Source organism: Zophobas morio, unplaced genomic scaffold (assembly GCF_036711695.1).
Source record: "Zophobas morio isolate AGI-343-1 ecotype UQ-CSIRO unplaced genomic scaffold, CSIRO_AGI_Zmor_V1 ptg000024l, whole genome shotgun sequence".
Lineage (NCBI taxonomy): Eukaryota > Metazoa > Arthropoda > Insecta > Coleoptera > Tenebrionidae > Zophobas > Zophobas morio.
The window spans coordinates 12,787,038-12,806,564 of record NW_026972129.1 but is presented as its reverse complement, the minus strand read 5'-3'; the positions used below and the strand labels follow the sequence as shown (position 1 = coordinate 12,806,564).

At 35.0% G+C, this 19,527-nt stretch overlaps 1 protein-coding gene and 1 long non-coding RNA gene across 3 annotated transcripts in view; both read left to right on the top strand.

The window, feature by feature from the left end:
* LOC135134983 (ATP-dependent DNA helicase Q4) overlaps positions 1-19,527 on the top strand; it is a 29,915-nt gene that overhangs the window by 232 nt on the left and 10,156 nt on the right. Inside the window, exons 2-6 of one of the 2 annotated variants that reach the window (XM_064063916.1) lie at positions 4-2,044; positions 2,099-2,482; positions 17,163-17,866; positions 17,985-18,134; positions 18,190-18,311. In XM_064063916.1, coding sequence (XP_063919986.1) covers positions 4-2,044; positions 2,099-2,482; positions 17,163-17,866; positions 17,985-18,134; positions 18,190-18,222 — 3,312 coding nt within the window. In that variant the 3' untranslated portion in view covers positions 18,223-18,311. Of the gene's footprint in view, positions 1-3; positions 2,045-2,098; positions 2,483-17,162; positions 17,867-17,984; positions 18,448-19,527 lie in introns of those variants that run through there. The other variant, XM_064063915.1, reaches the window with a different exon arrangement.
* On the top strand, positions 7,275-8,013 carry LOC135135209 (uncharacterized). The gene is made up of 2 exons (XR_010281467.1): positions 7,275-7,735; positions 7,788-8,013. It is a non-coding gene; the product is annotated as an uncharacterized LOC135135209 (long non-coding RNA).

Sequence of the window (19,527 nt, the reverse complement as noted above, 5' to 3'; positions counted from 1 at the left end):
CAGTTAGATATTCGTGAAGCAGATAGAAAAGTTAGAGCAGCGTATCGCCAGTACTATCAACTAAAAACAGCAGCTTTAGAACAGAGCTTTAAAGGTGTCGATGGTTTTAATTCAGACGACGAAAATAACGAAAAAGTACCCGAAAACAGCCCCGCAATTGAAACCAACGACACAGTTCACGTAGAAACTGTAGAGGAACCGGCCAGTGAAGTGTGGGGTTCACATTTAGACAACAAGCCTGAAAAAAGAGCAGACGATGACAAACCAAATTTCAACACAACTCTATCAAAAAAGTTATTTTGTGGCTCAAAATTATCAAAACGGTATTCACGAAAGTCATCGTCGTTTTCACAGAAGAAAAATGAGTCATCAAGTTTTGATAATTCGGTTTTGTCTCAACCAACTCAGTCTTTTACAGAAAGTAGTTCTGCAGAAAAGGATCGCGTATCTTTTGAAGGAATATTTAATAAAAGTAATGTGAAAATAGTGGCTCCTTCTGAGAAAGTTACTTCACAGTCAACAAACATAGTACAAAGTGTTTTAGATAATAAGTACAAACCATTGAAATCTGTTGATTCAGGCTGGCTTGAAAGAGTGGGGATGACTACTGGTGTTGAAATTGAAAAATCCAGTAGTTCAATGTGTAATGAATATCTTGACGAAACTATGATGCATCTTAATTATGACAGTGATGATATTATTGACAATTCGGATGAAGAAAACTCTGTAAATTTAGGACATACTGCTAAAAGAGCAAGACTTGACATATCCCAAAAAGTAGATAGTGTTACTGAAAACATGCAGACCCAAAATAGCGAAATTAATGTTAGTGAAGAAAAGAACATAAATTTGAGTGATGAGAAGAGCAAAAACCAAGACATTACTAATAATATAAATGAATCAAAAGTAGTAGTTGATGATCCTTTTGAGTTCAAAGAGGATGCTGTGTTGGATAATAGTGACATCCCCAATACCCCAAAGAACAAACTAAAAAAAACTACACCGCGAACTACTAAAAAAAGAAAGACAAACCCAAGAAAAAAAGTGACAGAGGAGCCACCAACTATTAGAGTTTCTCGTCGAAGTACTAAAACAAAAGTAAACATGGTTGAGTCCCATAGTGAAAATGAAGATCCATTCCATTCAGATAATGACTCCAATGATCCAGAATTTTCTCTCAGCAAAGAAAAAACGAAATATAGTGATTTATTGACTGAAGAAAATAGAGAAGATACACTGGTGGACACCTCCAAGAAAAGAAAGCCTAGAGCAAAAAAAGTAGCGCAGTTAAAAGAAAACAATGAAGAGGAAACTGAGTCCACATATGAATTAGAGTATTCAATTAAACCCAGAATTTCAGCACCACGCTTCAAAAATATTAAAAAACTCATCAAAATTGAAACATCAACAAAGATAATTAATAAAGAAGAAACAAAAGAAAATAAACCCCAGATTAAAAGTAAACGTGAACAAGAAAAGGAAAAGTTGCAAAAGAAAATCCAGTCAGGCAGTTTAAATGAGAATTTTATTACAATTAATTTGAAGAAGAAGATTTATAGCAGAGGCAAGAAAAATATGAACTTTAGCAGATACAAAAAACAGCAGTGGAAAAATAAGAAGAAGGCACTTGCTGGTCCTGATATGGATATGGGTGGCTGTGACGGCGGAATGCTTACTTGTTTCAATTGTGGAGATGTTGGACATTTTGCTAGAAATTGCCCAAAAACTAAAGGCGACACACTTCTACCTTTAGAAGCAGATGAAGAAGTTTGTCCATTTCCTACACTTGAAGATGCATCCAAAATGGCAAAAGAAAGTTCATTGGCTATAAGAAAATCAAACATGGTCACAACCTCAGAATCGCAAGAAGACACCCTGGATGGCTCAGATGACGATATATTTGACGACGGCGATACTGATCTTTTATTGGCGGAAACTTTAAAACTCGAAGAACATTTTGCCAAGTTAGATTTGCAGTCATACTTGGATTACGTGACAGTCGTGGAACCATATTATAAAACAAATGAAGATGGAATGGTTATAGGTATGTTCTTCAATATATGTAGGATTTTTTTTCTCATCAGAAAACTTATTTTAGAGACTCCAGAAGAAGTTTTCTCTGCTTTGAAAAAATTTGGTCATTCTTCATTTAGACCAGGGCAAGAACAAGCAGTAATGAGAATCTTGTCTGGAAAATCTACATTAGTTACCTTAAGTACTGGTTCTGGTAAAAGTTTGTGTTACCAGTTGCCGGCGTATTTGTATTCAAGAAGAGAACCTTGCATTTCTCTCATTATTTCCCCACTGGTATCTCTAATGGAAGATCAAGTCACTGGAATTCCAGCTTTTTTAAAAGCTGCTTGTTTGCATACTAATCAGACAAAAGTACAAAGACAGAAGGTTTTAGAATTAATATCATCAGGACTTTTGAATGTTTTATTGGTTTCACCAGAAGCTGTGGTTGCAGGGGAAAAACAAACAGGTTTGTGTAGAATTAATTCTATTTATGTTTATTTTTACCCAGTCATTAAAAATTTAGAGGAAATTACAACAAAGTAATTTAAGAAAATCTTGTGGAATATGATTGGTGTTGTTGTAAAATGATTATAATGTATAGGCGTATAACAGCGTTTAAATTATTATTATTAAGAATGATATAAATGCCTTCAAGTTGTTTGATAATGAAGTAGATGATATTTTTGACGTCAACAGTTTATGATATTAACAAATTTATAAATGCATTTAATTAAATCCCATTATAAAAAGAAATAGTTATTAAAAGTTACTTACGCTGGCACTACAAGTAGGTAGTAGTTTTAGAGTAACAGTTTCAGTTTTCTCTTGGTTACGAAACTTTTTGCCATCGTACGAATAGCAAAGAGCAAATAATTACCACAAACTTTGTGTAGGAATACTATTTAATAATTATAAAAGTCGTGAACGAACTGTTCTAAAGTTGTGTAAATAGAACTTCCTCCGCCTCTGAAGCACAATTAACTAAGTCCAGAACATTTTAGACAAATTATAAAATTAGATTCTACGACTTTTTTGTTATCATAACCCTTATAAGTTACAATAAAAATAAGGGTGGATTACTAAACTGCAGATAAAGGAGCGTATTGTGCCTACATTTCAAGGAAGATTTTCTTAATAAAATTTTGTGATGTCATCAAATTATATTCGGGATAAAAACATCAATGTGAATAGATACAGTTTGGTAGTTATAATAACAGTACTGTGCTGCCATAATTTCAGAAAAACAAGATATATATTTTTTATTCATTAAAATAAATGCTTCGTCCATTCATTTTTAGAGACATCCTATATAAACAGTTAAAAAAAAAATTAGAGCGTATGAAGAACCGACATGCACAGATATGCTATTCTTTCGACTTTGCAAAATTGTGAGATGACGTCATCCAGTTTTTGTAGGGAATATGCGAGTACATAAAGTCTGATTAGCGATTTACCTGTAAAATTTTGTTATACAATTTTGTTTTTTGCCAAAACCTACATACCCAAAGTTAAAACACAACAGGAATAGTAAGCTATATGTATAGATCCATATTATTTTGTATTTTAATAGAATTTATTTAAGAGAATTTTGAGATGACGTCATCTGACATCATATATTTAGTGGAAAATTTAGTTTAATAAAATGACAGACGGAAACGAGAAATCTATTTTTTCATATTTAAGTTTTAAACTTCTCAAATGTTTAGATGAAGTTAAAGTTAAAAAATAATCGTGTTGGATTTTTGTCAGGTTATCAAATTTCTCAAGTGTGCGTGCATGCATGTATGCAAGGTATGTCTTTCATTACTGGTTGCCATGATGTTACAATTCGTAAAAATATTGATCGTAGGTCGACTGGAATAGAAAGAAGTGCTATTTTATGCTAATCGATAATAATTCATTGAGAAAACTGGGGAAATTTATATAGTTTTGACTTTTGAGATATTTTGGTTGTAGTACCAATTTTTTATAATTAATTATTATTATTATTATTTAAAGTTTAGTTTAGAGCTGAACAATTTCCAAAGAACCAACGATTTTGAGATATTCCACACCCATTTCTTATCGCCCTAGAGTTGATTTACAGTATTTTTATAATCTTTGCTTTAAATTACATGAATGTTAAAAATAGTATATTATTAGCCAAGGTTGCAGAGCCAAGCATTCTAGACCGAGCGCAAATTAGAACCCGAGACGCGCAGCGTCGAGGGCTCTGAAGCGCGAGGTCTAGAAGTGGCTTTGCAACCGTGGTTAATATACTATTTTTTTCACTAGCAGAAACCATAAGACAATAAACTGAAAAAATAAACGTTCAATTTTTTGACGCAACATGATTTTGTTTTGATGTTTAATCAAACTTAATCTAAATCTTCAACACAAAGAAAACCGTTTATACTTGTCGCTGAGTTAATCATTTTATCTTCTACCGTCTACCAACTACCATGCGTATACTCAAGTAATGTTTGTAGCACACATTTCTTCATTTTTTAAGAAATAATCACATCAAACATTGCGTACATAACCTCAATTTTTCTTTTTGAACCCGTGGTAGCAAAAATTGAATTTGCTCCCTCTAAATGAGTCGACATTTGCATGCGTCCAGGCTGCTAGTGAAAAAAATAATTTTTCCTAAGTTTTAAAATACATTTTTCTATTTCTAGTTTTATTTAAAAATATTTCTGCAAATCAACCAATATAGTTATTACTTCCCGAGCGTAAGCAAAGGAAGTATTGTAATCGAGTCCGTCGGCCGACTCTCTACTTTTACGTTTTCTCGATCTTTCATGACCCCTAGAAGACGAAGAAATAGGTCTCCCATTTCCGTCTGTCTGTCCGTCTGTCCGTCCGTCTGTCCGTCTGTTGTCCCGGATTTTTATTAGACAGATAATCTCCGAAAGTACTCGACCGATTGTTGTGAAATTTTGTACTTATATTAAGAATATCATGTAGATGGTAAAACGCTAACCAAAATTTGTCTAATCATCCCCACCACTAATGCGATGACGTCACTTCAAAATTGTACATAGTAAATGGGTTTTCAATTGTATAAAATAACATAGTCCTACACATGTAGTTTACAACTCTGAATCGACTTTTCACCCGAAACGTCCAGATTTTTGGAAAAAAAATCAAAATTATAAAACAACATTTTGAAATTTAATTTTTAATCTGCTAACCAGAATGCTTTGAAATGTTGCAGATGTTTTAAGGCTATAAAGAGCATCATAAATCTTTAGTCAAAAAATATTTGCTTATCCCCTCCAAAAACTTGATGACGTCAGCTCAAAAGTTTGTGGAATAAATCGTATCTAAAATGTACAAAATATGATGAGTCTGTACTTGTGATCTATCACTCCATTCATATTTTTTGGATTTGCATATACAGGGTGACTCAAAAAAATTAATGAATGCGTAAATATATTTTATTGATTTAATCAGGAACTACAAAACCGAATGCTCTGAAATCTTGTTTTAAGGTCATAAAGAGCATAATAAATGTTTAGTCAAAATATATTTGCTTATCCCCTCCAAAAACGTGATGACGTCAGCTCGAAAGTTTGCCGAATAAATCATATCTAAAATGTACAAAATATGATGAGCCTGCACTTGTCATTTATCACTCCATTCATATTTTTTGGATTTGCATATACAGAGTGACTCAAAAAAATTAATGAATGCGTAAATATATTTTATTGATTTAATCAGGAACTACAAAACGGAATGCTCTGACATCTTGCACATGTTTTAAGGTTATAAAATAAAAATTTCAGGAGCATAGTGTTAAGAGTTCTGTAGATGATTATGAGATCTCTTGAAACAACAGAATGTTTAATAAAGATTTTTAACTTTCCTAATAGTAAAATTACAATTATTACTAAACAGTAAGTTGAAGTAAGTTTTAAATTAAGAGAATGCAACTAACACCGAAAGAAAAATGAAAGTTACTGAAAATAAAAAACTTTATTGCAGTACCTACATACACTTTCTACATCTAATTTTGTTTATTGATCACATTCATTTACTTGAAAAAGTATCAGCACAGTAGAGATAACAATCAGTAGAGACAGCTCGTGTCGGCGCCTTTGTTCTTTCTGACCCGAATTTTAAGCCGTCATGGGTGGTCGTTGCCTAAACTATTCCTAGATGTCGCCACCCAATTTAAAAAGTATCACTTCATTTACAATTTCAAAAATTGATTCGTGTACGCAATTTATTGCAAACTGTGCAGTTTTAAGGTGGTCTTCTGCATTGTGGTGACTGATTCTTCTTCATCAAAACGACGACCTACATTTAACTTTAAAATTTCTTCCATATCAGGCTCGCAGTTTTGATTACCTGTGTTCGTTTCATCAAAATAATCTTGTATGATTAATTTTCTAAAAGCCATTTGAAATTGATTAGATGTGGGGTTAATAGAATTTCCATTTTGTTTCCTAATCCATCCAAAACAGTTTTCTAGTGCGTCTGTCTTGGCAAAGGCGTCTTATTAATATATAGTCAAATCCATTTTACCTAACAACTTAACCCGTAAGCGTAATATCATATAAAGTAAAATTTTTATTTAAAAAAAATTATTACAAAAAAAATGCATATTTGTCGGCTCACATAAAGTGCAGGTAATTGGTATGGGTCGACGCAGGTAAGAATAATTAAGGAATTCATGAAACCGGAAGTCCATAGGGATTAAGCGAAAAAGGATATTTGACAAAATGTACGGCTTGGGTCATTTTTATCCACGCGCGACTGCTTATGGGTTAAGCAACGTTTCAAAATAAAACTCAAGATTGTGTAGGTCAAAAAATATATATATACATGATGAATAAAAAAATTGTTTATTGAGAGAAGGTCTGCTTATATAATTTTTTGTTACGTGTAATTTGTTTCTTATTATTTTTATATTTAATTTTACCACAACAACGGAATCATATATAATAAATTTTTATTATTTATTTCATAACCACCGTTGTTGTCCGTTTGCGACGACTTTTTAAACAAAAAGTGTGTTATGTTTACTATCTTTTCCAAGTATTCCAAACACGATGGAGAGAATAAGGCGCACAACAGGGATCCTGTATGAAAATTCATCGGACAAAGATTTTACCTTTTATTGTGAAAATTACATTTTTACACTATTTGTACAATTCTACCGGAAAAGCAGTCTTAAACAAGCAAAACCGGCAAAAATATTCTAACAAAACTGCCAAATTTCAAATATTTTAGACGTCAGTTGGGCGCCCTCATTCGGTCATAATTAGAGAGCGGATTTCTGTCGGGCTACGTCACGATTATTAGGTGGGGACGCGTGAATCGCTGTGAATCAGTAGCGGGTAATAATCAGTGCATTTAATTTTCACTTATTCCATAAATACAATTCACGAAACCTTAATTCGTAAAACAGCTAGGTAAATGAGAACGGGAATTAACAGCAAAGTACAACGAAGCACCGTTATTTTATTCGAAAATAGACGAAGTGCAGCTAGTAACTGCACTGAATTTCCATCCCGCACGAGCCGTACCGAGTTTGGCCTTGCCTAGCCCGACAGAAATCCGCTGTCTAGTCATAATGCGAACGACCACCCACGAAAACGGGTCACGAAAAACGGCGAGCTGTCTCTACTGATTGTTATCTCTACTGTGGTATCAGGCCTATGAATCGTCGTCTGGAAACAGCTAACCACACACCAACCTTCATTGCGTGTGATGGTGTTTCTTCAAAAGCGTGAGTATTTTCTATACACCAAATTCTGAAGTTCTGTCAGTTGACATAATAGCCTAACAGATGAAACCAGGCTTCATCAGAAAAGAACGACAAATCGAGAATCCCGTTATCGTCCATATCAGCTTGAAACCAACTACAATACCCAACGCGGCAAGGAAAATCAGCTGGTTGCAGCTCCTGAACCAACAAAATCTTGTATGGATGCATATGTAACTTCTCTTTTACGATTTTCTGACATGGGCTGTATGGTACTCCGGACAGTAAAGATTTTTGACAAAGCTTTATTCGGACTTTGTTCCATTCTCATCCTTAAATCTTCAACAACGTCTTCACTAACTTGAGGTCTCCCCGTCGGTTTTCACTTAGAAATGCTACCAGTGTCGTTAAATCTGGCCATAATTCGCCGTATAGCGTCTTCAAAGATTCTTCATCAATGACAACAGAACATTTCACTAGATACTCGTTTTTAGACGCCTCCACAGAGTACACTCCATCCCCATCCTCATTTAACACCCCATTACGGTAATAGGCATGATGATTGCGCCAAAGAACTAAAAAAATCATTTGTAACACTGACCATAGTTATTCCTCTCTGTTCATTACCTGAGATTATTCCACAATGATCTGTAGTTTTGATAAAAACTGTTTTTTGAGACACTTATTAAAGTTCTAACAAAGGGGAAGACAGCAAAAATGAAAACAAGACAAGTCAATTAACGCACAAAGTGAGGGAAAACGTACCAGTACAAACGAAAAAATTATTGACATCTGACAGAATTTGATGAAGCGTTGAAACAGTGCAGCCGCTAATGTCAACTAATGTGGCGTTAAAAATAAAAATTCCAATATTAGTGTAATCCTTTCCACAAAACTGAAAAAGGCGGCACAAAATGTCACCAAAATCATGGCCTTCTTCGACTACAATATTTTATAATGACCCTGTATAATAAGCGGAAGTCGAAGCAATAAAACCGATGGTCGTTTTGTTTACAGTTTCTCTGTTTGACTCTCACGTATGCTGTTACGCCTGTCATCTTAAATTAAGAATGTTTATACATACACGATTTTCAGTTGCCTCTGATACGTATACGTTAGTAAATTGTTTCGTTATTTTATTGATTATTACAAATCAATATTCAAAACGACCCAATTCATTTTCCCGAAAATTTGAGAATATAATAATTTTATTCTTAGTATTACACTACATCTATCCCAACTGATATACGTGTCCTTGCAAAAATGTTGATGACGTCATCGCAATTTTTTTTTAAATTCCCACTACAAAAATGTAATGAGAAAAAAAACACAATAGGCATGCAGTCGTCAAGTTTCCGACAGCGAGGGAAGTACTATCTAAACTCTTTAGACCAATTTTTTTTTGACTGTTTCTAGATCGTAAAATTCATAATTGAGATTTCCATTTTCGTCTGTTTGACAGAAACTTTTTAAGTAGAAAATCTTGGAAAGTGTCAAATTGATTATTTTTCAATTTTAAGTGCAGTTTAGGATTGTCATGAAAGTAGCAAAACAATCTCCGAAACTACTGAACTGATTGTAGCGGAGTTTTAGGTTATCTTATGAATAAATGTAAATGATAAAATACTAACCATTTATGTACTCATCCCCATCAAAAATTTGATGACGTGGTTTCCACAATTTGCTAAGTAGGTCTTATTTAAGTTAATGCAAAGTATTGCAAAGTTACATACTTCTATACAAGTGATTTATTAATCCACCCCTAGATTTAACCTTATTCGTGTACATTTTTGGAAAAACTAAATTTTACATTTAAATTCAAAACTTTCAAACCGATCACATAGAAAATTTTCAAACGTTTTAAAATTATTGTCAGTAAGGTAAATCAATAATTAGAATTCATGTGTTTATTCTCTTCAAAAATTCTATGACATCATTTAAAATTTTCGTTAAGTACCTAAATCTTGCTTGCAGTTTATGTTGTAACATGTTATTTACTTTGTTTGTGGTTTAAATATGTATCATATTTTTAATGATACGTATACGGATTAAAGCAAATTTTACAGTTTTTTTTAATCTGGGAAAGGATTTAATTTTTTGGAATTACGGGTTATTATTGTTAATTTATGTGCGTATTTAAAGTGCGAAAAATAAAAGGCCAACGATGTTAACACTAGCGAAGGTATTTATTAACTGACTTAGATATGTACAATATGTGAAAACTAACTTAGTAAAAAAGGTCTCGACATCTGGACGTCGATTTGCCGTGAAACGCCGACAAAGACAAAAGGGTCCAGACTTTCAACCACACAAGTGTCGCACCGGTACTGGGCCAGAGCGTATCTAATTCTGACATATTGCAACACTCCCACTCGCTCTGGTCAGATGAACTAAATAAACAAACACAAGAAAAATTAGAACACACAAATAAAATAATACTTAAGAGAATAAGTCTTAAACTGAATGTAAATTCAACAATTTTAAATTATTGGCAAATTTATCACGGCTTAGCGGTTTCGTGAACATATCCGCCAGTTGTTCCGTTGTCCCAACGTGGTTGATATCAATCTCTCCCCGTTGATAGGCGTCACATGTGTAGTGGAACTTGACGTCGATGTGTATGGTGCGTCGATGGTGAACAGGATTTCGCACCAAATGTTCAGCGGTTTGCTTTAAGTGTAGAGTTTTTGTCCCACGATCGCGCACTATTTGCATACAGTTTGCCACGTCACCGGTAACTTCAAAATTCAGTTTTGGTTTGTTTATGAAACTGTTGACACATTCCACAGAACAACCGATTACCAGTCCATCATCCACGTACAGCGCGAAATAAAGTTCGTTATTGTCAGACGCGTACACACACCGGTCAAACCGAGTAGGGTCCATTTTCTCATGAAACACTAATGGTGCCTGTTTCAGTCCGTATAAACTTTTGTTTAGTTTACACACACGGCCACTACCGTCGTCAAAACCGTCCGGTTGCACCATATATATTTCCTCTTTTAGCTCACTATAAAGGAAAGCAGTTTTCACGTCAATCTGAAAGAGTTCATAATCTTTGGCCGCCGCGATGGCCAACAATACACGCACTGATTCGAACCGTGCAACGGGTGAAAACGTTTCCGCGTAGTCGATGCCCGCTTTTTGCGAACATCCCTTAATGACCAACGGTGCCTTGTATTTATTGATGCTGCCGTCCGGGTTGGTTTTAATCTTGAATATCCATTTATTTTGGATTGGTCGTCTGTTCGCTGGAAGCTCCACCAATTTCCAAACTTCATTTTTGGCTAAAGACTCCAATTCATCAGCCATTGCAAGCTCCCACTGTTTTGAATCATTCGTGGCTAGCGCTTCTGCGAGAGTTTCAGGTGTTTTAGTCACTATTTTCTCACCTTCAGTCAGGAGGGCTGCAAATTGAACTTCGGTCATTTCATCTTTTTCTTCCATCCTTTTCTTCGTCTTAGATCGGATGTTGTTTACGATGGAGTTTTCATCTGAAGGTACCACGCGTTTCGAGTACGCCGCTCGTGTTGGTGTTGATTGTTCTTCATTTGTAGCGATTTCAGGTAACAATTGAAGAGGTCTTTTTGGTGGTAATTCGACAATTTTTACGTCACGACTCTTAATAATTACTTTTGTACCTGGCCGCCAAAGTCGATATGCGTGTTGCTCAAATTCATATCCAACTAAGATGAGCCGTTCGCTCTTCTTTTCAAATTTGCTCCGTTTCGACTCGTCAATTAATGCATATGCAGTACTACCAATTTTACGCAAATGACTCAAATCAGGCTTTCGACCGGTCCAGAGTTCGTAGGGGGTTTTCCCTTCGAGACGGGCACGTGGTATTCTATTTCTAATGTGAGCCCCGTTTCTAATCATTTCCGCCCATAGTCCTTGGGGCAGGTTTCCGCTTGCAAGTTGACACCGCACCATTTCATTTAATGTCCTGTTAGATCGTTCGGCCCGCGAATTTGAGGACGGGAACGGTTGTCGCACGTGCTTGCCGTATACACAGTCTTCGCAAAATGTGTCCTCATTGTCCGTACTATCTTTCGAGTCCACAACTTTCATGCCAGTTATCGCGTCACTTTTGGCCATTTCGCGAACCACTTTAAATGCAACATGTCCAAGCCGTTCATGCCACACTCGAACGTTTTGAGCACTTGCACTTGCGATCATAGCCTCTGCCGTTGCCCGCGCGCGAATATTCATTTCGAATAAACCGTTTTTAGCCAATTGTCCGGTGGCTACCACTTTGCCACGACTAAACAATTGTAACGTGTGTTTGCTGAATAATGCGTTAACACCATGATTACTAGCTGCACTTATTGAGAACAGATTTTTCCCAATTTCAGGCACGTACCACACTTCACTCATGCCTTGCTCCAGTACTTGTCCATTAACGTACGAGCTAATCATTACATCTCCTTCACCTTCCGCGTAAATAGTTTCATTGTTGCCCACTGTGATCGGTTTTCTCTCACTTGCACTAAACTCCCTGTAATTTGTAATAATGTCGCGTCGAAAAGTCATGTGTTTACTTGCGCGACCCATAATTCGCCCGCGTTACCGACAGCCATCGTTTCGGCTGTGTACATCATCGCACTCGATGCGCCGCTGTTTGATGCTGTATTCGCTTGGCCATTGTTTTGAGTGTTTTGGGGTTTGTAGCAGTCGATCTTTCTATGTCCCGTCTTACCGCAATTATAACACTTCCCACTAAATCGCTGTTTTGTAAATTGCTGTCGCTGCTGATTTTGATAACGACCACCTCTATTTCTTTGATGATTTTGGCGTTGTCCCCGATTGCCGTTGCTTGTGTAAAGGGCTGAGTTGTCTTCTTCGTCGTTTTTAATCTCGACCATTCCATTTCTCATTGTTTCCAGCTTTAATAACCGAGGAAGAAGGTTGACCATGGTTTGCTCTTTTTCTGGAAGCATATCAAAAGTCGCTGCTATATGCTGATACTCTTGTGGTAATGTGTACAGTACTTTGGTGATTATTTTTTCATCGGTGGGTTTCTGATTCAGATCTTCCAGTTGTCTCACCAGCTCTTCGATAGCAGCAACATGTTCAGTAGTTGTTGCGCCTGGTCGCATTTGATAATTATAAAATTTTTGGTGTAAAATATGAATCGACGTCTTGTTCTTTTGTTCGTAAATAGTCACCAGTCGTGTCCACATTTCAGCTGCAGTCTTCATATTCATTATATGACGCACAACATTCGTCTCTAGAGCGCACGATAACGCAAATTGAGCTTTCTCGTCTTTTCTGTCCCATTCTTCTTGTTCCTTGGACGTACCTCCCGAATCAGGGCGAGCTTTCATACCTTCGACAACGTCTAACAATTCGTGATACCGCAGATAGGCGCGCATTTGAAACTTCCATACTGCAAAATCGTTGCCGTTAAACTTAGCTATCGCGAACTTATCCATTTTCGATGTGTCTGCTACTATTGGCCGCGAAACCGAACTTGAACACTGACCAACTACAAATCACAACTTCGAATAGGAACTAATCGCTGATATTCCGCTAATTGCACTTTTTCAAAATACTAATTGCACAATACTCGATACGTAATCTGGGCCCATAACCTGTTAATTTATGTGCGTATTTAAAGTGCGAAAAATAAAAGGCCAACGATGTTAACACTAGCGAAGGTATTTATTAACTGACTTAGATATGTACAATATGTGAAAACTAACTTACTGCCCATTCACAATGGACATAAGGCATAACAAGTACATAAAGCTTACATAAATACATAAAGTTGAAACGATGGAAAACGTGTACCCTTGTTCACAGTGGACGAACGTAATTCTTATGCTTATAAACGTTTTATGTAATCCTTATGTGCGTACACAAAGTTGAAATAAGTTCAACTTTATGCACGAATTATGTCAAAATTATGTTAAAATCTAGGGACTTTTGAATGCTGCTATTGAATTCCCTTTGACAGTTGGCACTTGGCACTTCACACCTTTGATTATATTATATAAATTATAATCAAAGCTTCACACTGCGAGTCTGTTCTGTACTGCGAGTTGTCAAGTTCGAATATCGTATGAAATTGTAGGTTAGATATTTTGATTGACTCAGTTTGAGGTTAGCCGTTTCTATGTTTAGCCGGGAGTTATTCCGTTCTGCGTTTGCGCAGTTTAACAATTCTTGCAGAGTTCACTCTGTCCACTGTGAACGTAGATAAGCATAAGCCAGACACAAACCAAAAACGTAAATTATGTTATGCGCTCGTTCTTATGTCTTATGTCCATTGTGAATGGGCAGTTAGTAAAAAAGGTCTCGACATCTGGACGTCGATTTGCCGTGAAACGCCGACAAAGACAAAAGGGTCCAGACTTTCAACCACACAAGTGTCGCACCGGTACTGGGCCAGAGCGTATCTAATTCTGACATATTGCAACAATTATTACATAAAATTACAAAATACTGAGTAAAATTTATCTTGGAAACTTAATAATATCATAACGTCAAAAAATTCAAAATTTTCATTTCAAAAATTTATTAAATAAATGTACATTGTACACATTGTATTCCCATTAATGATTACTTATTATTTATTAGAGATAGAAAAATTAGTCAGAGACTAATGTTGTACGGCTCTTTAAGTATCTTTAAGTAGCATACATTAAAATTATTTTCGATTATACAGAGTGTTTTGGTTTCGAACACAACATAATTTTACACTTCCCGAGCGTAAACTAAGGAAGTATAGTAATCGAGTCCAGACGCCGATTTGCCACTTTGATATTTTCTCGACGTGTCATGACCTCTAGAGTACGAAAAAAGTGGTTTTCCGTTTCCGTCTGTCTGTTTGGTGTCTGTCTGGTGTCTGTATCCATTTTTATTATATACGTAATCTCTATTTTGTATGTAAATAAGGAATATCATGTATATTTAAACGCTAACTAAAATTTGGCTAATCGTCCCCACCACCAATGGAATGACGTCATCTCCAAAATTTATAATAGAAATTTTTTTTAAAATAAGATACTCCGTACTCGTGGTGTGTGAATCCGTGTCGAATTTTGTATAACAATACTTTGCAATTTAACTTTGAAACTGCAAAACCAAAACCGAATGCTCTGATAATCTTACAAATATGTTAAGGTCTTGGTAAATCAATAAGCAAAATTTATTCATTTATCCCTGCCAAAGAATTGATGACGGTCATCTGAAAATTTTGCCGAATAAATCCTCTTTGAAACATGCACAGTATTATGACTCCATACTTCTGGCGTATCAACGCACTCATAGTTTTTAGAATTACTTATACAGGTGACCCAAAAAAATTAATGGAAGAGTCAATTTATTTTATTGATTAAATCAGGAACTGCACAACAGTATGCTTCGAAATCTTGCAGACGTTTTAAACTTATCATAAACATGGTAAAATTTTTAATCAAAATATATCGATTTATCTCCCTTAAAAAATTGATGATGGCAGCTCAATTTCTTATATAGGTGATTAATAAAAATTAGTGAATGAGTCAATTTATTTTACTGAAATCGATAACGACTAACTCCATTTTCCCGAAAATTTGGGAATAGTTTGCAAAAATGTTGACAACATCATCACAAAATTTTGTTAAAGGGACTAATCAAATTTTATAATTTTTCTACAAAGCTGGGTTTGTTTTATTGCACTTCAGGGGCGAGGCAAGTTCTGTCGAAATAACCTTCGACCAATTTTTTTATATAGAATACCCCATATATTTTTACATATTTTTAGCTTCTTCCAAGGCTTTTTATTTTTTTAGCAATGCAAGGGTTCACGAAAAAATGGAGAGATAAACATGGTTATGGTATCAATTAAATAAAATGTTAATATGCAGAGTATTTACAAAAAAATTAAACTTTATATTTTTCAAATATCGATGTTTCAGTTTTTCAAATAGAACATTTTATTACTACTGTCAATATTAAATATAGAAAATACTTAATAAAAGAGAAAGAGAACAAAAAATAGAATAAGATGTAGTATTATTACTAAAAATACTGGGTGTTCCGTTTGAAAAAACTGATATATCAATATTTAGATAGAAAATTGAAAGAACTTGGCAACGTTGCATCGGAATTTTTAAAATAAATTATAGTTATAAAGCCTAAGAAGAGGTCAATTAAAATATATAAAAATATTTAGGGTATTCTATTTGAAAAAACTAAGTTGTGTGCTAAGCCTTAAAAACAGAACATTCCGCATAGTTGAAAATAATTTTGATATATGTTCTCAAAAAACTGTACAACTTTCATGTTTGTTTTTTTTCTACTTCTATTAATTAATGAGATATCGCGAAGCGCGATCACTGATTTCAGCCTGTATATTTCTTTAGAGTTTCTTGTAGTTTTTTTTTCTGAATTCGTTAACATAAAAACTTGTGTTTATTTCATTTTGAGTCAATACAAAAAACAAAACTTATGAATGCAAAAAAATTTAAACAAAATAATGTCCCATATGACCGAAAAAGCTCCTGGTACATCGTGCAATTTATTTTTAAAATAATGATTCTGACATTGCAGCTATTTGACCCTTTATTTAGCAGTTATTTGATTGTCAAACTGAACAAGGAGCGCATTACTGTTGTCAACATCGTTATTTTAAAAATAAATTGAACAGCCTACTAAAGGATCTTTTTTTCGATCATATGGTACTTTGAGTGTTTTGCTGGGACACTTTTATAGGAATTATCATATAAAATTACAGAATTAATTTTTATAATTTATCTAAAAATCGGAGCGGATTCTTGCGGATAAGGCGGCAAACAGCCAACGCAATGATGCACCTGAACCTGGCGTCGGAGCCATTAACCTTTAGGTGGCTAATTGTATGGTACAAAAAAGGATTAGTTTTCCTTCAGATTCATGCATATCAGCGGCGTTTATACTACACATTACGGAAAGATAATCCCATTACTAAATACAGCGAGGACACAAAAATATACCCTTACGAGTCCGATCTCTCTTGATTTTGCTTCAGGGACAAGGGAAATTTTGTCGAAATAACTTCAAACCATTTTTTTTTTTATAATTGAATTTCGATTGTTTTATACGTTCTTCTAATTTAACCATATTCTGGAAAGACAGCAACGTTATGATTGTTCCTTTGTTGTAAGTATCAAAAACCCAAGATCTGATAACACCATCTAACAAAATTATTAAATAAATTTTTACTGATTTATGTACATTTGAAGATCTGAACTACATAATGGTGATATTTATGCAAGCAAACATTATTGTAATCCAACCTACAGTTGTTCCCTTTTTATTTTTATTTTATTGATAAAAATAATTTGGACACAATGTTAAATAAATGGTATTTTTTATTATTTCTTTGTTGTAATCTACTATTCATGAACAAAAGATTTTTGTAAATTTTCGTACTCTTAGTTAACTTATTGTTACATCTTTTTGTTACACTAAGTTTAACTTGTAGGTTTTGGTTCTTTACTTCGCAAACTTCCCCCCATCGCATTTGCGTGCATCGATGAAGCCCATTGTGTCTCCCAGTGGTCCCACAATTTTCGGCCCAGCTACCTCTTAATCTGCCGAGTTCTAAGGGAACGAATGGGGGTGAAAACCGTTTTGGGTCTAACTGCCACAGCAACTAGGTCCACTAGCGATAGCATAGTAGAACATTTACAAATACCGGATGGTAGAAATGGCATTATCAGCGATATACCTCTCCCCGACAATTTAATATTAACGGTTTCTAAGGATCATCAAAGAGATCAAGCTCTGTTAGCTCTGCTGACATCAGAGAGATTCACAAACTGTAAAAGTATAATCGTGTACTGCACTCGGCGTGAAGAATGCAATCGTGTGACGAAATTTTTGAGAACCAGTTTGCAATACGAACAAACTGATAACAAGAAGAGAAAACGCATAAGTGTTCAAGCTGAACCATATCACGCTGGTTTGTCTGCTAGCAGAAGAAGAACAATTCAGAAAGCTTTTATGTCTGGGGAGTTGCGAATAGTAGTAGCAACGGTGGCTTTTGGAATGGGTATAAATAAATCTGACATTCGTGCTGTGATCCATTACAACATGCCAAAGAATTTTGAAAGTTATGTTCAGGAAATCGGACGTGCTGGTAGGGACGGTTTGCCTGCACATTGCCATCTTTTCCTAGATGCAAAAGTAAGTTATTCACCTAATAGTTGTTTGATTTGATACGGCTCTATTTCGAATTAATTTAATGATTATTAATGATTACTTGTAACAAGTATTAAATGGATGATAAATCTTGTGATTTTAGGGTAACGACGAAAACGAGCTGAGACGTCACATCTACGCAAATTCTATAGATCGTCACGTTATCAGAAAACTTTTACAGAAAATTTTTCTGCCATGTTCATGCAAGGAAACCTGTCCCAAGCATGAAGTGGCGTTCTCGATTGAAGAAACCGTAAGAGCTTTAGACATACCTGAGGAAAATATTTCAACTCTCCTTTGCTATTTAGAATTACATGAAAAGAAGTATATTGAGTTACTAAGTCCAGCTTATACTGTTTGTAAAATTATATCGTATGGGGGAGCTAATCAAATACGGAAAGCTGCAAAGGAGTGTCCTCCGCTTGCGATGGCTTTAGCTCTTCAGAAGAATAAAGAAGAAAAAGAGCAGAACGTTGTAGAGTTCGCCGTTGTAGATATTGCGGCTGCGATAGGATGGGACAGCGGCATTTGTAAGCACAAACTAAAAAATCTAGAATGGACGTCAGGTATGTATACAGAATTATTTGCTAAGCTGCTGTAACTAAAAAAAGTGTGTTCCGAGTACGCCACGATTTCACGAGACATTAAGCTAAAAATTTTACATGGGGTGGATCGGTTTTGATTTTATTAAAAAAATTGTAAAATCGCAGAAACTATCAAAATAAAACAAAGGCGCAATAGATTGCAGTAAAAACAGGGTGTTTCAAAAAACTACAACCTAAATATTTGAAAAAACACTTAGTATACCAAGACTCAATTTTACTGACACTACAACAAACCGCAAGTTTTTCTCTATCTGCTCCTAAACTATTGTAACATATAATGTTAAAAATAACCCAGTGCAATTTTTTATGAACCTTTGGATTGGTAAAAAGATCAACGAGTTTAGATTGTCCTTCTCTTATACCTTCAAAACCGTGACTCCATCCCACCATGATTTCTCTTCATCAGACTTCTGTGATGGGATATTTTAATAAAGTAAATTACATCCGGAAAGTAAAATACTATTGCTTCTACTTTTTTTTGAGGTTCTTGTGGAGCTTGTTTTCCTTAATTTATTAATGATCATACTTTAATTACCCATACTCCGCCACTGCCTTTAATTCGAACGAATTATGTTACGAAAACATACTCTGTTGATTCTTTATATTTGGTCTGGCACGGAATGTCCGTTCGCACCTCTCCACGGATGATAGGAAACGGAGACTCGATGGCACCCGAATTAACAGAATGCTACTCAAGGGATGTTCCAAAATATGAATAGTTGTTTTTGAGTCACCCTGTATGCAATTTCAAACATTTATTTTAATTACAATAGATATTAGAGTACACTACCAACAATAGTAGCAGTTTTGCACACCGTGTGGTGTTGGCGAAATAGGGTGACCCTCAATAACTTTCTTCAGTTGTGATTATACTAATATCAGTTTTTGGAAAATCGGGTAAACGGTCAAAGGATTACTCCAGTTTCCCATTGGAAACTGTTCCGACTCGCATTTCAGAAAGGACACGAATTTTATGTCAATTCCGACACGTGCAGTAATAGTAATAATAAAAAATTGGTCGAATTTATTTCGACAAAATTG